The sequence below is a fragment of the Achroia grisella genome, unplaced genomic scaffold (genome assembly GCF_030625045.1).
Source record: "Achroia grisella isolate CSIRO2021 unplaced genomic scaffold, CSIRO_AGI_Agris_v1 utg109, whole genome shotgun sequence".
Classification (NCBI taxonomy): Eukaryota; Metazoa; Arthropoda; class Insecta; order Lepidoptera; family Pyralidae; genus Achroia; species Achroia grisella.
In genome coordinates, this window is record NW_026712573.1 from 6,570,825 (window position 1) to 6,593,802 (window position 22,978).

Consider the following 22,978-nt stretch of genomic DNA (forward strand, 5'->3'; position numbering starts at 1 on the left):
CTGGGCAACTAGCAATCATCGTCTATATACGGACGAGCGGCCTTACTTCCGATGGTCGCGGGTTCGATTCGTCGCACATTCATAATCCACGTAGTATGTGGTTAATTTCTAGAAAATTTGTGTAACAAATCAGATATAATCCTCAATTTATCTTCGACTGGTCCAGGCCAATGTAACTCATTGGAGCATTTATCATACAAACGCCAATGAAATATGATATCAACCCCATTATACGAAATGACGTATATATTAACAAAACAGATATGTGCATGCATAGACTACTTATTAGATAATTATTATGCGCTTTGCAAACTGCAAACAATGCCTTATCAAGGATCAAGGCCATTTATGAGTTTTATGAAACCAGTAAGGTTAACAACCGCGTCAGTATGTCGCACAAAGAATGAAAGCCGACAGGCAGAGATTAATATAGTGCTTTAGAGATTACATAATAAGTTATGTTCTTAACATAATAAAGTATATAAATTCGCGTGTACGTACGTATATATTATGCGTGCCTACACATACTAAGATATTTATATTAGTGCACCGCAATCTTTCTCTGCATCACATATGGTTGACTAGTAGATAACGCCGAAAGGTGTTAAGTCCGCCATATATACAAATAACATTTTTTTTTATATTACGACGTTGGCAAACAAGCCTACGGACCACCTGATGATAAACGTTTACCGTAGGCTATGAACGCCTGGGCGTCATGTCGGACAACCTCCTCCTATGTTCCAGACATTGGGAGGTTTGGGAGGTCCCCCATCCTCGTGGATACGTCCGCGGGGAACGGTGGCCGAGCAATGATTTGGTTCTGGTACGACCTGAGCGGGATGGTAGTAATACCTTCGGGTTACTGCTACCAGGTTGGCTGATAGTCCAGCAAAGGGAGGCGGCGCAGGCAGGGACAGGTGGGGCATGGGCCCCGTTTGCCGTCCACACAACAGGAGCCGAGATCGGGGGGAGGCACATCCCGTATTCCGGTGTGTCTTCCCCACGGTGGGCATGGGCGGGGGAACTGGGAAGAATTCCCCCCACGTTTTGAGCAAGGCCCGCTTGCGGGCAACTGCTGCTGGGCTCCCGCGATCCTGGTACTGTGGCGACGAGGAGGAATATCGTTTTTTGATGAGTAGGAGTCACACAGTACCCGTCCGTCCAACCCCTAAGACGAGTGGGCCTACATGAGGGATTTTCCCCACGTAAAAATCAAGCTATAAACTCCTAAAACACCAGGAGTATCACTTGCGTGTTGCTAATCTTTAAGAAACCTTAATATACCCTTCTTAAAAAATTCCGAATGATACTCGAGTCCTCCGTAATGCCAACGCCCCACAGACGTTCCTTCTGATTAGTGTCATCAGGGTACGTCATTCACGTCATGGAGAAAATCGACAATATAAAATTATCCTTAAGAATTAAGTCAAAACATAATATAGTATCTACTAATTGTAAAATAAGTGGATGTATTGTTGGTCGCTCATATAAATATATATGATAAGCCACGTATTCCAGGCTAACTAGTACTTGGAAACCATAATTTATGTATAAAATTACATGAACAGCACAACGAACATTACTATGTCATAGGTACCGCTTATGAGTTGTTATTTCTATAAGCTAAGGATGTCATTCCTCTGTAATATCTCATCCTTAAAATATATAGAGACAACGTATAATGTCCACCTCGTTTATAGATCTAGCTATAGATTTTTAAATTTTAATGACTTTTGTTTTTTACATCTACTAGGTTCACAAACATTAAATTGACATCTGTCAATTTTAAACATAACTGTAGGTGTACTGACTGACCTACAGTTATGTTTAAAATTACCCACTGGGGTACGAATATTTTTTTAACAATAGCTGTTTAAGTTTATTACTACAGTGCAAACGTGAGAACGTCCCTTTACAATAAAGGTGCCTATAGATGTGTTTGTATTTATTAATCTTGTTTAATTTGCTAAAGACGTAGTTATTTTGCCACTTATCCGCGTTAAAACTGTTGTCTGTGAAGAGAAAGTATATATAAGTACAATTGCTGTATAAATATATAAACTAGACAAAATATATAGTTTAAAAAAACTAATAGAATAAATCGAGAATATGGTCTAAAAATGATTGACAGGTTGACATTATATGTCAATTGTACCAAAAGAAACTAGTAACGTAGCATAGTATACAGCAATTATTACTATTACCATTTGGTTTACTAGACCTGGTTTTTACTAAAGCCGTAAAAGTAACAAACGAAATACCCGTATATACACGGGTATTCTATTTGGTACTTTTACAGTTCTAGTTCTAATTGATTTAATAATTACTCTGTATGTACTCCATGTGGTTTGGTTGGTATGACGATCATCAACGAAGGAGACACTAAAAAAAATTTATACAAAATATGCAAATATATATTTTGTATTATATTTCATCGTTTTATATACTATAACATATACTTATAGCGGTAATGTAATTCATGTAGGAAATTAATAAAATAAAATTAACAGATTAAAATTACCTGTAACAATTTTGAAAATAAAAATATTTTACTAATTTAGAAGTTATTTACCTCTAAACAATACCCTACCTCCGATTTCAATTATTAATTTATTAATAAATAGATTATTGTTGTTTGATTAATATCAAGAATATGAAATATAAATTCTCTATATTAATATAAGTATACATGCACGAAAATTGTTTGGCACAACCAATGTTCAATTAAATTATATAATAGTAGGCTAAAAGCTGACCGGGATAAAAAATAGCCTCATTCCTTACCCAAACAAAATACTGTAATAAAACGCGAGATCGTATTTAACAATTAGATTATGGAAATAACTACATTATGAGGTTTTCTCTAGATATTATCTATCATCTATCATGGAGTTTTCAGAAAGCATGTAGGTATTAAGATTTCTTAATTACCTGTAACAATTTTCAAAATAAAAATAGAAAGCGATAGTATATTTTAATTATTTACGTTTCAGTTAATGTATTGTGTCATACAGCTGTTGTGTATATAAAGAGGTACCTCCGTTTGTCCTTATTTTACATCTCTAATTGTAAAGAATATAATTACACGCACAAAAGATTTTCACTTTATAATTATACTATACTGAAGTCTTACAATGATAACAAGCACCATAATTGGACCGACATGCATCCTACAAAAATTACTTTTATAACGCTATGTAGTTTGCAATTATCGCCATCAAATAAACGGGTAAAACATAAATTAATGTAGCATATTAGAAAAAAATGCAGTAACTACAAACGGAAGTATTTTGCTTCAGCTTCAGAAGCGTAATTGAATAAATAATAGAATGCTTTATAATTTGATAAAAAACCAAAGATATCTGCTCTTTTGCTTATGTTTAACATATGTTGTGTACGTTTAAATAAAGTCGACTCTAAAATTATAGACGGAAAAAACACTATTAATTGCAAAAATAATAATCAAAATCTTTGCAATAATGGTAATTCATATCACACAACGATATTATTTTAAGTTGGTTGAATATATTTACCTACCTACACACATAGATACCGTCTAACAGGATATTTTTATAGTGCCTCAAAGTCACGCAGAATCCGGTTTATTTCATCAAGGGACAATAAACTGCAAATTTATAATAAATACTATATAAATTTATAAAAAATATAAACTATCGGACGCGCGCTATTTCGTCTGCGTTAATTATATGCTCCGCTCTGATATTGGAGGAGGATAGAGTAATATCATATAGCCTTCCTCTATAAAAGGTCTATCAAGCACTGAAATAATTTTTCAATTCGAACTATCAGCTACTCAGATTAGCGTGTACAACTAAAGCTATTGACTAAAAAGGGAACTTAACTTGCAACGACAAACCATAAATCGATGCAATAATTAAGTGTATTGAAGCAATTAACACTTTATTCCGCAATATATAATATAATAAAATCATAAAACCGAAACGAGACAAAAACTGTGTATCCGTTTGCATGTTAAAGTTTCACGTAAAAATGTCGGGTGTAATTAGGATGAAATTTTCATAGAATATTTTGTAAAATATCGCACAATATAGTATAATATAGGCTAAATAAAATGAATTATTTTACTAATTTAGAAGTTATTTACCTCTAAACAATACCCTACCTCCGATTTCAATTATTAATTTATTAATAAATAGATTATTGTTGTTTGATTAATATCAAGAATGTGAAATATAAATTCTCTATATTAATATAAGTATACATGCACGAAAATTGTTTGGCACAACCAATGTTCAATTAAATTATATAATAGTAGGCTAAAAGCCGACCGGGATAAAAAATAGCCTCATTCCTTACCCAAACAAAATACTATAATAAAACGCGAAAACATATTAAACAATTAGATTATGGAAATAACTACATTATGAGGTTTTCTCTAGATATTATCTATCATGGAGTTTTCAAAAAGCATGTAGGTATTAAGATTTCTTAAGGTTCGCCAAAGCGCTCGTGACATCCCCGGTGTTTCAGGCGTCCATAGTCTACGGTAAATGTTTACAATTAGATGGACCGTATGCTTATTTGCCACCATCGGTGTATAAAACAAAAACAAACAAACAAACACTCACTTTTACAATATTAGTTTGTATTACAAATAAATCTAGTACTGTCCAAATAAGACTGATATTGGCATGCCTTATCAGTTACCAACTGTTGTCTGCAGTCACCTTAAGTTAACTGTAGTTCAAGTTTCGAAGTGGTGTGCCCTCGGCAACCACCCGTACACATCTACCAGACCGCTCGTGTAGTGACCACGCGTTTGTTTTAATTTTATTTTGTTAAACTTCTTAATGAACTAGTGAAAATGATGCTTAAGTTCAAAGTGATATTATTAATTTTTTTAATGACGTCGAGTTACGCTGAAAATGAAGCATACGTTGATACTGAAGGGGAATATGAAACAATTGATGACAGTCTTTTTTCGGAGTCAAAAAAGAGCAGTTCCAGAAACGGACGGCTGTTTTTCCCATATCAACATTCTATAGCAGATTCTATATTCGAGGCATTTGGCAAAAACGGCATAAATAAAAATACGGCTGACTATTTCGCATTTTTGAGAGATTCCTACGATTTGCCTGACGGTAAGTTTCTATACCTTTACGCCAGATCCTTTGTGGTGTAAGCAGATAGCATCTAATATTTTAAATATCCCCGTAATGTATTCTAACATTTAGTATGTTAATAAGCTCTAAAATTTTACATGTCAATTCAAATAATGCCTTCATACTTCAGCTCCAATAAGTGCCATGCTTCAAATAATGGCAATGCCATGTTTGACTACATAACCACAGGCATCGGATGCCAATTACCAAATAACTCAGAAAAAAACACAAGATAAATAACTTTAAAGCTTAATGTTTTAAAGTCGATATCCCATGTTTTTAATCATGCAGTTTAATGCATTACACTATTCGTATTCCATAAACTTTGTGAAACAAGTGTCGCACTAATAGCGAAGGGCGTAGAACCCCTAGTAATTTCACTAGTGGTAATAGGAGTAAAGCTACGTATTGCACGTTTAATAATTGACTAAAAAACAATAATGAAATCAAATGGAATCGATCATCATATATTTCGTTTTTTCTGTTACATACGTTCTTTTTGACACACTAATTATATTATTTACTTACTCAAAAAACGTTTTACGTACGTGACCCAACTAGAGAAATGCAAGATGTTCTCTACGTTGTATTACCTGAAAAAAAGGAGCAATATTAGAATCATTTAAAACATAATTTGGTCATTATATAAAGGCACAAAACCATGTATAAAATATATTTATACTAAATCTATATTTAAATCCAAAAAAATCAGATGAAGTCCCGGGTAACAGCTACTTTAAATAAAGAAGCAAGTTTATATGTACAAAGCAATGAAAGTCCCGAATATAAACTTTTTTGCTGTGAATTCATTTGCAACATCTCAAAATTTCAGGTTTGAAGTCACCTCTACTCGAATATGACTTCGTTATCATAGGCGCAGGTTCAGCTGGAAGTGTTTTAGCTTCAAGACTTAGTGAAAACAGAAACACTACAATTCTATTACTGGAGGCGGGAAAACCTGAGATGCTGCTCACCGACGTACCAGCACTCGCCCCGTACTTCCAGGCAACAGATTATACATGGCAATATTATATGGAGCCACAGCCCGGTGTATGTATGGGTAAGTAAGCATATTCATAATATTAATTCTAGAATTAAAGCCTTGCTGTTCCCAAGTATCGAAATATTTTAATATTAATAGAGAATTTCAATTACCTTACAATAAGATACCAAGATACTAAGTATATGATTAGCTTAGCTATATTGTTAGCAATATTGGTTAGCTTTAAATGAATATAAAAAATTACATGCAGATTTTGAAAAGATTTATTCGCTGTTTATGACAGGTATGATAAACGAACGGTGCTTTTGGCCCCGTGGAAAAGCTGTGGGTGGTACTAGCGTCATAAATTATATGATTTACACAAGAGGTAGACCTCAAGAGTGGGATCGAATAGCTGCTGATGGAAACTATGGATGGTAAGAAATTACTGGCAGATTCGATTCTTTGGAAATATTTATTTATTGGTACACTAATTTTGTTAGATTAAGAAGCCCTTTTGAATTTCTTTAATTAACGCGATTTATATATACATATACGTATCTATACACACAAATAAGTCTGAAGTTATATTAAAATAATAATACACCGTCACAACTGTTCTTCATGTGAGGTAATCAGCGGCATTATTAGTGCCGGCGTAGCGGCAAACGCAGCACAACATGTTCGCCCACACTTCTATTATATACTATGTATATTTAAATCCCACGACGCAGGGGGCGGTCTTACAACTGTTGATTTTACTTTTTGTTTATCATAGGTCTAAACTTATGACCTCTGGGTGATGACTAACCATCACCGGGGATTCAGACCAAAATATAAATTGACTAAAATTCTTTCTGTGGGTATTAAATAAAAAATATGTATAAACAATAACCTCGAAATTAATACAAGGCTATCGTTTCATCAAAATAATGGGACAATATGATGCGTCATAACAAATAAATGTGAGTAACATAATAAAAATATCACTGGTTCGTCTACAATGATTAAAAATCAAGTCACGTATCTAATTCAACTGATAAATTCAACACAATGAGATATTACTCATGGTATTATGAATCTTAAATATATCTAATCTATATTTCTAGGTCCTACAATGACGTATTAAATTACTACAAGAAATCTGAAAAGGCTGATCTCGATGGCTATGAAAAGAACCCCAACAGGAACCGTAATGGCATTCTACCCGTACGATTCGTCCCAAAAAGGTATTCACATCTATAGATCAGAATTTTTACATTGTCAAAATTCAATTTCATAAAGCTACTTAATATTGACTTATTTAGAAATTTACATGATCTGCATATATCAGGTTTATCACCTACTTTAGTAGTTAAGTAGAAAGAAAGAAAGAAAGAAGTAGCTTGCTTTGCAAGATGTGATTAGGTTGAAGGACAATGAAATTACAAGATATGGAGACATATTTTAGTCCTCAGGAACGGCAACCAGGTGATCCAGGTGAGATAGATTAGCTTGTCTGCCATTCCAATTACATTAAAAAAAACGAACGCCGAATGTTTTATTTCCAATAGAATATATTTTTTTAAATATATAAATATCTTCTACTTTTCAGAACAAAATTAATAAAGGCATTTCTGCAAGCTGGTGAAATCCTGGGACACCCAACCATAGATTATAACTCACCTGACCAACTTGGATTTGGTCATGTACAAGTAACAATAGAAGCAGGTCACCGCGCTAGTACTGCAAAAGTTTTCTTGCACAAACAAAAGAAAAGACGTAACCTACATATTCTACCTGAAGCCACAGCCACAAAAGTAATAATCGATCCACAGAGCAAAGTGGCATATGGAGTTGAATTTTCAAGAAATGGTCGTCAATATTTAGTAAGGGCACGCAAAGAAGTAATTTTGTCTGCAGGACCGATAGCCTCCCCACAACTTCTAATGCTTTCCGGTGTTGGACCTAAGAATCACTTAATTTCAAAAGGTATACACGTTATTGAAGATCTTCCAGTAGGAAAAACGCTTTACGATCATATATGCTTTCCAGGAACAATATTCACTCTTAATGTAACAAATGTAAGTGTCCGCGAAAGTGCAGCAACAACTCTAAGTTCCATCGTCTCTTGGTTACGAGACGGCGACAATGACTTGGCAACTCCTGGTGGAGTAGAAGGTATAGGATACATTAAAACACCAGTTTCTGATGATCCAGATGAAATTCCTGATATAGAACTAATATCAATAGGAGGATCTTTCGTTGCTGATGGTGGTCCGACCGGGAGTAAAGCTGTAAGAAAAGGTATGAGAATAAGAAACCAAGTTTTCGACCAGGCCTTTGGACCTATAGATGATACAGATACTTGGAGCGCATTTCCAATGTTACTGCATCCAAAATCAGTAGGTTATATAGAATTAAAGGATAGAAATCCATTTAGCCACCCTAAAATGGTTGGAAATTATCTGACTGAGCCGAGTGATGTAGCTACATTTGTGGCTGCAATTCGACATATACAAAAAATAGCCGCAACGGAGCCATTTCAAAAATTCGGAGCGCGTATATACCCAGCTGACTATTTGCCGTGTCGTTCATACCAATTCGATTCAGATGCTTATTGGGAGTGTGCAGTACGAATGTTGACTGCTACACTACACCATCAAATAGCAACATGTCGGATGGGTCCGGCCGGGGACCCCCAGGCTGTAGTCGATCCCGAATTACGAGTATACGGCATCAGTAGATTGCGAGTGGTCGACTCCAGTGTCATACCGCGCACAGTCTCTGTGCACACTAATGCACCAGCAATAATGATTGGAGAAAAAGCTGCTGATATGATAAAAACTACTTGGAGTATTTAAACTTAAATTTTATGTCCTGCGTTATAGCTATTTCTATCGTCAGCAAAATGTTTGCGGTTGTGTTCCTGATCGAAGGCTAGATATGGCACTAAAATATAAAAGTCCATACTCTACTAAGGAGGTTATGCCTCTAAGGGCATTATAATTTCCTGGAAAGTCAACGCATAGCAAAAACATCGCGAGAATCACAATGTATTTTTCATATTTGTAGAGATGATCATGTACATAAGTCAGTAAAAGAAAAACCAATTGGGTTATTTATTTAGCACAATATATTAAAGGACAATTAGTAATTAAGGTGATTAGTCATTCAAAAATATGATTCAATCATATTTACTATGTAGCGACAAAAATTTAAGGAGATAAAAATGTAAATATGAGTAATGTATAAAAAATGTTTTATTTCACAATAAAATCACAAAACACAACACTACCAACTATTGGATATAAAAATAATCCCGATCTATCGATGATTGTGGTAGTCCTTTGAAATAAATGCAATAAATAGGAAAGGAAGACAAGCAACATATACATTAATAATTCTATCATTTCCCATAATATATATCTTACTAGCTGTGGCCGCGGTTACACCAGCGTAAAGTTATTGTAAAGTTACATCAAAATCCGTTCCGTAGTTTTTGTGTTAAAGAGTAACAAACATCCATCCATCGATACTTACAAACTTTCGCGTTTATAATATTACCACAGATAATATAATATTACATAATATTACTAAGCAGTAAGATTCAATATATTGCACCTTATTATAATTATACATGCGTTCTTTAATACATCATTAAATGTTTTTTCTTGCTGTACATTACAAATAAACTATATTCTATCTATCTATCTATCTACAAATGTATATCTATTTGTACATACCAATACAAAAAAAAACCAAGTTATCTGTGTGTTTAGACTAACAGAAAAAAAATCAGGAAGATCATTTCAAATATAATTTAAAAATGTTGTAGGTATACCGTACCTATACCACGTAACATAATCACAAAAAATAGAGTTGAATTTAGATCCTATTTTTTTATCCCATTTTATTTTTTTGTATTACAATTATTAATAAAGCTATATTTTATTATTTAAGTTATTAATTATTTATCTGAGAATGCGATTAATTATAAATCCAACCATGATTTTTCATAGCCTCTACACATTGCTATGACTGATTCAAAAGGCGTCAAGATATCCTTATGTTAAGTACCTATGTATGTACAGTATACTATAATAATACCTCGATGGTCTAGAGGAGTACCACAGCGCTTTACTTCCGATGGTCGCGGGTTCGATTCCTCACACGATACAAAGATTTGTATTCATGAGTCTGACTGTTTGTATTCTCCAGGGTATTGTTCTAAGTGTATATTTGTATCTATGTAAGTATATCTATCAGATGTCTATTACCTACCCATAACACGGGCTCTGACCAATGACTGATGGCGCTATGTGAATTGTCCTAGGATATTATTAATGAATGATTATAAAAGTATTTATCATATTCGTTTATTATTCGTAAGATGAAGTTTATCAATGTATCATATATATTGATAAACTTCATCTTACGAACTATGACTGAATATACCAGGATTAAAGACCACAATTCTGGGATTACGAACTCGTGATATTTTTTGTACATTATTTTTGAATAATCTTCGTATTAAAAACATTGTACCTATATCATTTATTTATAATATTATTAAACGTCATAATATGTATAGGTACTATATAAAAACTTTATAAAAACGCTTTCATATACATATTATTTATTAGGTAAAATATTTGAGTTGTTTGGTCACCATTCACTCTATTTCGAACACTATTTTCAATCATATCTATTACAAGTTAAAAATCTACGCTGATATCAACAAAGGTATTTGGTCATCCTCGTGATAATAAATTTTGACAAATATTGTATTAGTCACTTTATTATTAGTCAGTATATAATCTGTTACAATTCTAACTAACAAATTAAGCCCATATTTAGCTATTTTAGGCCGGATAAATAACAATCATCCAAACCTAAAGCCCCTCTTTAGGCTTAGACTAGTGACCCCATTGCTAGCAATCTACCATTTCGGGTAGACCTCGACGTGGTTCCCCGTTGAAAGCAACCTGGTTCATTTCTTCATGCCTCCATGCTCATCTTATCATACAGCATACGCCAGCATATACTGGTTATATGCTGGCGGGGCACCTGTGGAGTACCGCAGACGGTTGTACCATTTCATTACCCACTAAAAAATCATGCAAACTTTCACATTTGTAATCACTACATATTATAAAACAAACTTCTAACCGAATGGATTCTTATGCGATTTACATCTATCAGTAAACTGATTCCAGAGGAAGGTTTGTGTGTAGCCTTTTAAGTGAAGCCTTTGTGTATATAAATACAAAAAGGCTTAACGAAATTTACTGAAAAACATCTTACAATTATTTGTAAGATGTGTTTCAAGGTGTGTTGAAGGATGACTTTACAATTATCTCAAACTACTGCATGGATTTTCATGCGATTTAAGTACATCTATAAACACAATTATTCCTCTGGAATCATTGTGATTTTTGGAAGTCATTGTGTGTTTGGGAATAGAATTTGTTAAGGTTTTGTGTTAGTAGTTGAAAACTGTGAAATTACAGGATAGGAGCCATGACATCTTAGTAATTTGGAATAAGAACTTAAGACATCACGGTCGTCCCATGATATAATGATAACGTGATGGCCGTAGCGCTGTTCCTGTAGGTACATATATAGTCGATGATTACCACTTACAATCAAGTGGGCCGTCAGTTTGTTATACGTAATTTTCCCATCCCATTGATCAACGTAGTAATCATGATTATCTTTTACTCAGTACTTAATTAACGTATATATTTATTTCCTTATTTAAGCTTTATTAAATTATAGAATATCGTAGAAAAGGTAAACTTACATGCATTGTTATATACATTAAACCCTGGTTTATACCACTTAACAACATCTAGTCTTAACATTAGATAACATAGTGTTTATTTATATAAAAAATAGTATAATAAGTTGACGTCAAAAATAGTTTTACGAACAGAATATTAAATGGGTTAAATTTTAGGCCAGAAATATGAAGGACATTTGTGATCTAAGGATAAAGGTAAACAATATCAAGGCTGCTACACTCGGTATCGTCGGATAGGACAGTCGTTGATCGTGGGACAGGATAACAGCTGACAGGAAAGGATGTGTTTGTTGAACATAGACACAACTGAGTAGCTGAAATAAATAAAGAAATATATTAACACCTAAACTTTAAACACGTGTTTACTTTCACCGTTTTATAAACAATAACATTTAAATTAGGTTAATTTTTTATTACAAATACTCGGAAACAAATTATGATTTTCTGTAGAACAAAAAACGGACAAAAATAACTACGTAAACTCTTATTGTACTCTATGCGTATACTTATATATATATATATGCGAGACTTGGTAACGTACGGCTAATATTATTGTAGCAATGTAAATACTAAATGAATACATTATACATAATAACTATTTTTTTAATATAGTGCAATCTGTATTTCTCGTTGATAATGCAGGTAGGTGGCAACATTGAATATCATCCATAAATATTTGAAATCGATTACGTATTTATTCTCGTATGGAGGGATGATAATATCAAAATAAAGAAATAATATTAGCTGTTAGCAACAAATATATTGGATTTTACTGAGCATATTTTAACATTTTCATGCCATAGGCGCCATCTATCGATGTCAAGGCAAATCAGCATCCAGATTTTTTTTAAAGGATAAGAATTGAGTGGTGCAGCCATTTGCGCTAACCGTTTTTGTGGAGTATGATAAGAGAGAGACCTAACCCACTGATTAGGTCTCTCTTATCATCCTCAATGGAGGAGCATAAGGTCAGGTCAGTGTGCCCATCATAACAGATTCACGGGGAATTAATCACAATGATTTTTAGGGGGAACTGCGTCTCACCCTGACATTGTACATTGCTAGCATTGAGGTCCTTGCAGTATGTCTTAATAATAATTTTACTTACTAGTTATAATTTGTATGTAACATTTTATAATACTCTGTACATAACACTGCTGTAATTATCAACTTATCAACAACTGGAAATATTTTGTTTAAGTCATTTTAGACAACATTCTTCTAGAAGTATTATAAAGTAACATCTATAACATTTTGCAAGTGGGTATATTATAATATGTGGAAATATACATACAATGCATATTTGGAATTAGATGATGTTACAACATTATATCACTCCACGTAATAATATATGAATACACTATATATATGTTTATTTATGTACTTACTATTAAAACTTTGAACTGTAAATAGTTTTAAATTTTATAATATTTTATTCAAATAAATTTGGAATTCAACTGCAACTGTTATAATAATGTGTATGTTTTTTGTGATGTTGAGGTAATGGTTTTGTTCTTGTGATCCAAGGAAATCACCTTGTTATTGAAACATGCAAAAAAAATTACTAATGTCAATTATTAGTATAAACACAAATGTAAACATAAGATATGATTTATGTAAATGGTTTATGTGAGATCCTTATTTAAAAACCCTTATTTTTAAATAACAAATTTTTAACCAAAGAAAAATACCTAATATTATTTTAAATATTACAATGCAAAGTTAATAATAATGTTAATGTTACACAAACCATCACTTTAATAAACTAATAAAAAGTTAATGCCTGTAAAATATTCATTCTAAATATTAACTTTTTGTAACAATGACTACATAAATTAATAGTTCATAACTTAAATTTTATAAAGTCAGATATCAATAAGAATATTAACATAAAAATATGAAGATATATACATTTAAAATTCTTTACACATCATATCACCCTAGCAACTGTTATCATGATATAAATATTTTTGAATTATAACATTTCTCTATGTAATCTCTTTTTCCTTAGCAATGATTCATTCATAAATAAAATTGCACCACAATTGTAGGCAGTGTATATTCTAATCAACATAAGTGATCAGCCTGATACAAGTACTAATCGACCTTGACATATAATTGAGCTTGTTGAGATAAACTGTTTCATCCACAAATAATTCTTTTCGTCTAATACATTTAAGTGATATAACAATATATTCTGAATCAAACTATGTTTAGCGCATAACACAATCCATGTTAAACAGAAATAGTGCTTAGTTATCTATTAACTCTAGAAACGGTAGGAATTATTCTAATTGAATTCGTAATTAGTGTTCCTGTGCCATCTTCAAGCAAGAAAATACTATTATTATGTGTAATACGTAATAAATTGTCGAGCGGTGAGCAACGTTATTTGCTACATAGTCAAATAAGAATATACATAAGAAAATTATGATGGTAAAAAACAAGGAAAATGATTTAGAAGTTGTATTATTATTTTACCTGAAACTATCAGCGCTTCATTGGGACCGACGGTGTGAATATTACCCATGTTTTCGTGTAAATATAACACTGGACACTATTTGTACACTAAAAACCACTTAATTTTTCACAAATCGATAATATTTATAAACAAAATTCACACAACGCGCCTATAAACTAATTTCATTTAAAAAAAACTCGATAGTGTCTACCTCTAGCGTCATAGATCTATAATCCACCCACCGCGAAAAGTCATTTAGCAGTCAGTCCATCAATCGAGTAACATTAAGCTAAATAAGTACTCTTTTCTGTATTACTGATTTGAGTGATAACAAGTTTACCAATCAATGAATGGAGAATTAAGCAGTGCTTAACGCTGATTGGTTATGTTTACATATTCAATATTGATAAGGTATTCTGTAAAATAAAAAGCCAAATTGAGAGATTTTGCCTCAAAATTGGGAGGATTTCGTTGTGATTATCAAAACTTGTGGAGATAAATATATTTAAATTGTATATAGTATTCTAGTAGTTACTAATAACATACTACTTACTACATTCTGGTTTCTTCAAATTTAATTTTAGGGGATTTTTGGGAAAAAGCTACACGGTCGTCTGGCAACTGTGCCTTAAATACATTTTTTGAGATCTGTGGTCACAAACGCCAACCAAAGATAAAGAAACGCCAAATAAATAAAAAAAATGTTCTTGTGTAATGGCGGATTGATTTTGGTTATTTTGTAATGTGATTTTTGTCCAAAGAATTTAGTTTGCTGATACAGTTGATATTATTAGTTAGTAAAAATATATAAACTCATAATAGTAAGTCACGTTGCTGTGTATTAATATATAGTATATCTTGTTGAGTGAATCATAAATGTGTTATACACATCCTTTTTGTTACCCACTTTCTTACGGTTTTGTTTATTGTTCCTCAGCTTTAGCCCTACTATTAGTTTCCAAAAATGTCAGATACCAGTGACTTGGATCGTCAGATAGAACAGCTGAAAAGATGCGAAATAATAATGGAAGCTGAGGTTAAGGCGCTCTGTGCCAAAGCTCGTGAGATTTTGGTTGAAGAAAGTAATGTACAACGCGTTGACTCTCCTGTTACGGTATGAACTTACGTTTTTGTATGACAAAATATGATTGTATAGTCATCCTTATTGCCTCGATTCAACGAGACTAGTAGAAAGGAAACCCAAATGGAAACAATTAAGGAATGAGTTATATATTCCTAAAAAAAGATATAGTTCTTTAAAAAAAACATATATAATAAAGGCATATTTTAAATTGTCTCTAGGTTTAGTTGGGGAAAACAAAACTATGTACTACTTATATACATGGTCAACAAATCTAACAAATTGAAAATATTTGTAGAACTGTAATGTAGGTGGTGCAGTATTGCTCTTTGTGGTTTACTACATTCTGAAACAAATTGACTATTTCATAGTCACAGAACACATGAAATGGCATGTTCAAAATTACTTGTATATTTCAGAAAAGCGCTCCTTAGTTTATGAGATTGTTTACTAAAATGCAAAAATTTGTGACCAATCTACACTCTCTCTGACTTGAGTTACAAGCAAACAAACTAAAGGAAAGAACTATTTCTTAATCAGAATATAAACATTGTTTGTTTTTTATTTATAGGTGTGTGGAGATATACATGGCCAATTCTATGATCTGAAAGAATTATTCAAAGTGGGTGGTGATGTGCCCGAGACCAACTATTTATTTATGGGCGACTTTGTAGACAGAGGATTCTATTCTGTAGAGACATTTTTATTATTATTAGCATTGAAGGTGATTATATATTTTTGTTTATAAAATAAATGGTAAAGAGATATTTTATAAACATTTGTGGAGTTACATTACATACAGTTTAATGGTGACCTGATTAAATAATCGTAGTGAAATGCACAGCACAGCACAGTACATACTTTGTTTTTCAAACTACTCTAATGCTGTAAAAGACAACTGCTGAAATTTTTTGATTCATTGATTGAAACCATTTTTAACTTGCTTTTAACCTATTGTGTTTTTTTTTAAATGACTTTAGACAAATCATCAGTTTGCTATTTTAACATCATAAAAATATCAGAATCAACTCCACTATTGACTCTTCCTTAACTACATTCAAAGCCTTCTTTGGTAAACTTAACATTACAAAGTTTATTTTTGATATGCAGAGTTACATAGTCCCTACTTTAATATATGTTAATGGTAAAAATAAAAACTGTTACATTTAGGTTCGCTACCCAGATCGGATCACATTAATACGTGGCAATCATGAGTCCCGGCAGATCACACAAGTATATGGATTCTATGATGAATGTCTCAGGAAATATGGCTCAATCACTGTTTGGAGGTATGAATTCAATTCCATTTTAAACCAGATTTATACTTGAGTTTAATCTTAATATAAATATCAATCTATCCACTTTCTGTTCTTACCTAATGGTGAACTGGTAGAGAATGCCATATGGCATTAAGCTCGCAAAATTGTACATTTTATAAGCGCAATAAAATAATAAATAAAATAAATCTAATCATGATAATGATAAAAATGTATATTCATTCTATCATTGAATAAGAAATATGGAATTAATAAATTGCTACTATACATATAATTCAAGAGTATGGAAAAGGTGCAAAATGAGTAAATGAAATGTGATTGATTTGCTAGAACTACAGTAAGGGCTTTATGAAAAAAGAATATGTATACCTATACACATTGTTAATTATCATTATGATTTGATTTAATAATGTTTCCTTCTAGAGACATTTTTTTTTATTATACTGTAATATATTAGTAACAAGAGACAATTACCACTTATCAACAGGTAGGCTGCTACCTGTTGATAAGTGGTAATTGTCTCTTATACTGATATTATGAACAGCACCATATATATCACATTGTTATTGGATGGCTTTATATGTTACTTTTGCAGAGGGCTAATATTTCACTCTTAGTCTTTTATTTATCTGTCATAGCTCACTTTTTAAACTGAAACTTGCTCACAATGCAAGTCGCTTTATAGTAGACAGTAAGTGAGCCAGAGATACCCAATATCAAGTATACCTCAGCCTCAGTACTTGTGATACAGAACCCACAGAATAAATGAATATTAAATTTCATCTCTACAGATACTGTACAGAGATATTCGACTATCTATCTCTCTCTGCAATCATTGATGGGCGGATATTCTGCGTGCATGGTGGTCTAAGTCCATCCATACAGACCCTTGATCAAATCCGCACTATCGATCGTAAGCAGGAGGTGCCTCATGATGGACCCATGTGTGATTTATTATGGAGTGACCCAGAAGGTAATTTATTTTTTTCATTAAAACAGATATAAGCTGGAAAGCTTTAAGAAGTCCACACTGAAGCAGTTGGATTTGGAGTATTTCAATACCAACATTTATTTTATTACTTCTGAATATGTCAAATAATTTCAGAATATTTCTTATATACATTAATTATGACACTGAAAAATTTGTTTATATGGTTGAATGTGCTAAACTCAGGAACTAGCAGGAAGTTGGCATTCTACCTCCCCCGTAGGTCTATTTGCAAATTTGGAGTGCCCTCTGCGCTCTGTCCCTTTTCTTGTCAAGTTATCAAAGAAAGTTATAGGCTATACAACATCAAGATGAGACCAATAGATGTTGCAAAAAGTTATCTCAATTACCCAGACAGTTAATGCGCAAATCATGTGGTAATTTACCATAAGAAAGTAAGTAGTACTTATGTTTAATGTATTTTTGGCTTTTCAGACACACAAGGTTGGGGTGTGTCTCCCCGAGGGGCTGGCTATCTTTTCGGCTCTGATGTGGTGGCGCAATTTAACGTGTCCAATGATATCGACATGATTTGTCGTGCTCACCAGCTAGTGATGGAAGGGTACAAATGGCACTTTAATGAGACCGTCCTCACTGTATGGTCTGCACCTAACTACTGTTACAGGTACATATATATTTAAAAATCTTGTATTAAATTGATTTAAATTACAAATAGAAAATGAATTATAATTTAAATAGGGATCATAGTGATTGGGGTAAATATTTTTTTAATAATAATAACACGGACATAACAACAGCACCACTCCATCTAATCACAAGCTATCAGAGATACTGTAATGGGTACTAGACAATGGATACAAATATTTAAATATTTTTTGTAATTACATATATAATATACATAGAACTGTATGTTTTCAACTACTACAAACAATCATACTTGTGCACCATGCGAGGAATAGAACCTGCAACTATTGGAAATAAAACTGCTAAATAATTATGGCTGAATAATTTAAGAATTGATTCCACAAATAAATGGCAAAACATTTATAAAATCATCTACTGTATATCTTGTTCTATGTCTATTAATGCTTATTATTGTAGAGTATTAAATTAAATACATAATTTATATAAAAATATATTAGTACATAAATGTAATGTTTATAGTTTATAAAAAAATAATTGAAAGCTATTATTATGCAATATATATTGTATTATAATAACTTTCAATTTTGTCTTCATGACTATTATCCCAGATGGAGTCGCTAAACATTCTGTTATATACGTAAATAGCACTACAGCATCACTTTATCATATGACACCTGTGATACCATTCATACGTTACCATACTGGAGGACAAAGATGTTATACCTCTTATCCTAAAATTTACAGATGCGGCAACGTAGCTGCAATATTAGAATTAAACGAAAATCTACAACGCGAGTTTACGATATTCGAAGCGGCGCCGCAGGAGTCCCGAGGTGTTCCCTCCAAGAAGCCGCAAGCTGACTACTTCTTATAATGTTCCATGATAGACTATTGAGAAATTCGACATGCATCTAGTATTACGTATTTTATTAGTAGTGACAAAACATTTCAATGTGGAAATATTTTAATGTGATTTTAAGACTGGTAATTGTAATGAATGTGTTGAAATTTGGTTTTTACAAAGAACATTTGGTGTGTGTGTTGCTTAACCGTTTCATTGTACCAATAGTGTTCAGATAAATGGGGTCTCGTGTTTATGAAGTGCAACTCTGTTTAGTATGAAAAAATGTTACGTAACTGAAATGTTTACTACCCCATAGTTCATAAAGTGTATTTATTTTAATATAGTGTAGTTCAAACAAACTGTTCATTTCATTGTGCATAGGTCTGTCGTTTACCAACATTATTGTAAGGGGATTTTCATATCTCGAGTTTATTTGATAACAGTGCTGCTCAATACTGAAATTATATTGAGATATGATGGTGATACATATATTTTGATTATTGGAATGTTTTGTCCTTTTCTTCAAAATTAAGTACCAAAACACTGTAATAGTTAAAATAGGTTTGCTTTTACAAATGAGTGACAGTATCTGTAATTTTGTTTTACAGCAGTGTCTAATTATATTGAAAGTTGAACAAAAATATCATGTAATTATGGCATACGTTAAGCTACATACCCATCAAAATGTACAATACAATGAAAATAAGAATAGGAATTAGTTGTTGCCTTATCTGTCCAAAACCCCTTAGAGTAAGCGCAATCTGTTTTCTTTGTTGTATATATGAACAATTGTTGTAACTTATAACACAAACAATTTTGAAATTACTTTGTAAATCAATATGAAAAGATCCATTCGATCGAATTTTCTGAGGATACTCTTATAATCATTAAATATACTATTCAAAAGTGCACATAATCTCGTCTATTGTAATAAAATGCACCAATATATATTTTTTCTTGCAGATAATTTTTAAGTGGCACTAGACTGATTCACTAATATTATTCCTATTCTTATCTTAATTTGATTGTAATATTATTATTTTGGAGGATGATTGAATCGTGAACCAAAGTAGGGTTTTATGCGAAAATATTGAGGTATACATTTGACAGTGAAAATTGGATTTTATGCTATAAAGTTTCTACTAGTAAAGGAAGAAATATAATGTTCATAATATCGAAAAATTGAGAGCCGATATATAGATTTAGGCTTTGCGCTTTAAGTGACAATGTGAAGAATATTTTCCAGTATGTCAGTGGTCATATTTATTCAACATAACATAAGGCATATCCACAGGGGACATAATCTAAAAAATATAAACTTAGCTTTGTTCAACTAGGGATTAAATTACGTTTAAAAAGTCCATTTATTTATCTTCTCCCAAAAATCAATAATATGTATCAGTTGTCCGACTTTTGGGCATGTAATGAAATACATCCACTGATTATTTTTGATAATATAAGTGTTTATTTATATAGTTAGATTTTATCACTTGTGAACACTGCTTTCTACTGGAAATGAACCAAATAATTAGGTTACATTAAGAAGGTGATTAGATAATAAATGTAGACAGTTGCAATGATTCCTTATGAATGAACTATAAATAGCATCGCTGTATAAGTTATCTCATCGTATATTATAAGACATAAGTTGTTAAATCAGTATCACAATCTAAAATATAAATGAACATGTGATGAACAATGAATAGTGTAGGAATTTCATTAGTTAGTATTATGTAATGTCGGTATCAGATCTTAAATAACATAATGTAATGTGTTTAACAAACGCCAGACGATTTAGAGTGCTCACAGCCTTTCCATTTTTTGAGCAGATTTCAAACCGGTATAGTTGGAATGTCATACCATATGTGTATCACATAGTTTCGGTTCCAAACGGCCAGTACGTATATTTGTGTTCTAAAAAACTGATATTAAGCTGTTCTGTTAATTATTGTTTCTTTCTTAAATAATAAGAGTTCGTAGGTACATAATAATTAATGCTATTAATCTACAGGTGTTTAACAACTTTGTACAATATAATAAGATTGTAACACTGCCGTTAATGTAATGTACTTTTAAAATATACATCGTTTTATCACTATAGTCAAATTACGTCGTTATGGTAGTACTGCATTGCGTGACGCACTAGAAATTTATAATACACTAAGAAAATACCGCGCTATTAAGGGCTTCATATGTGTCTTAAATAGTAATACATGTTGTATAGGTAAGCCTAATTATTTTAGCCAAAGTAGAAAACATACTAAAGCGATATCTGGACTCCTCAATTAGTACATAATTTAATATAATTATCTTCATTTAAAATTGGTTAAACAGTTTGCAATCCATTTCATAGTTGCTTGTATTAATGACTGTATTGCGTTATCTCAAATTTTTAATTGTATTAAATTTTTAATCGAGAATTCCCGACCAAAGGTAATTCTCGAGCATTGGAAAAAAAAGATATCGATAGAAACCCAGCAGGTCTACTCTGAAGTCTAATTTCAATCCAATCAAATTTTATAATGTTCTTTAAAGAAAACTAAACCGAATAAATGTATAGTAATGTCAGTTTAGTTCTTTATATGTAATTCATATGTTCTAAGTGTATAATTCAAGAGTGTAATACAGTGCCAATCAATGTCATTTCGGTCGTAGATCGGAAGTAGATTCAAAAGTCTACCGATTGATTACAATTCAAGAGTGCAGTGTGGACAATGTTCATAGTTTACTAGCAGAAGTGATATGTCTGATATGAGTGATGAAGAAATAATTGTTTAAAATTATATGTAAAATAGAGAGTGTAACTACTGTTATTATTTGTAATAATAGATACAGTCAAAATCAGATATTAGACGCAAATCGTTTTACAACCTTGTACTTGTATAATATACCACATATAGAATGTACCACATGTAAGAAACAGACAGACACTCTTTTACATTTATATTTAGTATAGACAAATAAGAATATAAATGATTTAATTTGTTAAAATCTATAAATAAATTAAATACTCACATACTACTGAAAGTTGTATAGAAGTATTTAAAAAAATTACATAGTATAAACAAAGATGCCGCCTCTGTCTGTTCCTTTCCTTTATATCTCTTAAATTACGCAACGGATTTTAATGCAGTTTTCAGCAAAAGATAGAGTGATTCTAAAGGAACCTTCCTTTAGAATCACTATCTATTGCTATCTATAATACATGGGTATTATAGTATATATGCATCCTGTATAAAACCGAAACGTGTCGCTAGTAACGTATATTTAAGTACCTATACACGGTTATTATGCCTAAAGCTGGTCTTGATTGTATTATTATTTCTAAATCAATCAACCATATTATCCATAGTTATATTCATTATTGTTGACAATTTCAATTCCTATTTTTAATCTTATTCAAATACCTATATGTAATTGCAAATGAAAGTACTACTTATTAGCAAAATGACTGTTAAAATACCCACTTCTTTTTTATAAAATTAAAATGAATACCCATTGTCAAATTGTATTATTTATTTACATCTAAGTAAACCATAAAATTATTAACATATTAACAAATTATTAGAAAAATATACAACATCTATTTATAATTGCGTCAAGTGTTTTATGCTTGGGGCGTTCATTAATTCCAAAGTACAAAGGTAGGAAGATCTGGAAAACTTAAGAGAGAGGGACAAATTCAATATTGATTTATAATATATACATATATAACATATATCTATATATGTGAAATAGTTTTTAAAAACAAGCGGCTAGGCTGCTGGAATAGGTTAGATTGAGATGGTCTGCCAGACGAAATTACCT

At 31.9% G+C, this 22,978-nt stretch overlaps 3 protein-coding genes across 4 annotated transcripts in view; 2 read left to right on the forward strand and 1 right to left on the reverse strand.

The window, feature by feature from the left end:
- Positions 1–14,587, reverse strand: part of LOC131844581 (flotillin-2) — a 247,835-nt gene extending 233,248 nt beyond the window's left edge. For both annotated transcript variants that reach the window (XM_059193505.1, XM_059193498.1), the window contains exon 1: positions 14,396–14,587. In XM_059193505.1, coding sequence (XP_059049488.1) covers positions 14,396–14,444 — 49 coding nt within the window. In that variant the 5' untranslated portion in view covers positions 14,445–14,587. The remainder of the gene's footprint in view (positions 1–14,395) is intronic.
- On the forward strand, positions 4,786–9,393 carry LOC131844502 (glucose dehydrogenase [FAD, quinone]-like). Its single transcript, XM_059193413.1, has 5 exons — positions 4,786–5,126; positions 5,980–6,207; positions 6,434–6,566; positions 7,239–7,358; positions 7,724–9,393. The coding sequence occupies exons 1-5, from the start codon at positions 4,850–4,852 to the stop codon at positions 8,970–8,972; spliced, it is 2,007 nt and encodes a 668-aa protein (XP_059049396.1). The 5' UTR covers positions 4,786–4,849; the 3' UTR covers positions 8,973–9,393.
- Positions 14,588–15,040: 453 nt separating the features above from the next.
- Positions 15,041–19,584, forward strand: LOC131844934 (serine/threonine-protein phosphatase 4 catalytic subunit). The gene is made up of 7 exons (XM_059193934.1): positions 15,041–15,196; positions 15,313–15,489; positions 16,028–16,180; positions 16,627–16,745; positions 17,525–17,706; positions 18,157–18,346; positions 19,072–19,584. Exons 2-7 carry the CDS (start codon positions 15,340–15,342, stop codon positions 19,199–19,201), a joined length of 924 nt encoding a protein of 307 aa, XP_059049917.1. The 5' UTR covers positions 15,041–15,196; positions 15,313–15,339; the 3' UTR covers positions 19,202–19,584.
- The last annotated feature ends 3,394 nt before the right edge of the window (positions 19,585–22,978 follow it).

Excerpts from the sequence above, each read along its gene's own strand:
- LOC131844502 (XM_059193413.1), top strand. The coding sequence starts at position 4,850 with ATGATGCTTAAGTTCAAAGTGATATTATTAATTTTTTTAATGACGTCG. Across the intron at positions 5,127-5,979 it reads TTCCTACGATTTGCCTGACG|GTTTGAAGTCACCTCTACTC; the intron begins GTAAGTTTCTAT and ends TCAAAATTTCAG. Across the intron at positions 6,567-7,238 it reads GCTGATGGAAACTATGGATG|GTCCTACAATGACGTATTAA; the intron begins GTAAGAAATTAC and ends CTATATTTCTAG.
- LOC131844934 (XM_059193934.1), top strand. The coding sequence starts at position 15,340 with ATGTCAGATACCAGTGACTTGGATCGTCAGATAGAACAGCTGAAAAGA. Across the intron at positions 15,490-16,027 it reads GCGTTGACTCTCCTGTTACG|GTGTGTGGAGATATACATGG; the intron begins GTATGAACTTAC and ends TTTTATTTATAG. Across the intron at positions 16,181-16,626 it reads TATTATTATTAGCATTGAAG|GTTCGCTACCCAGATCGGAT; the intron begins GTGATTATATAT and ends TGTTACATTTAG.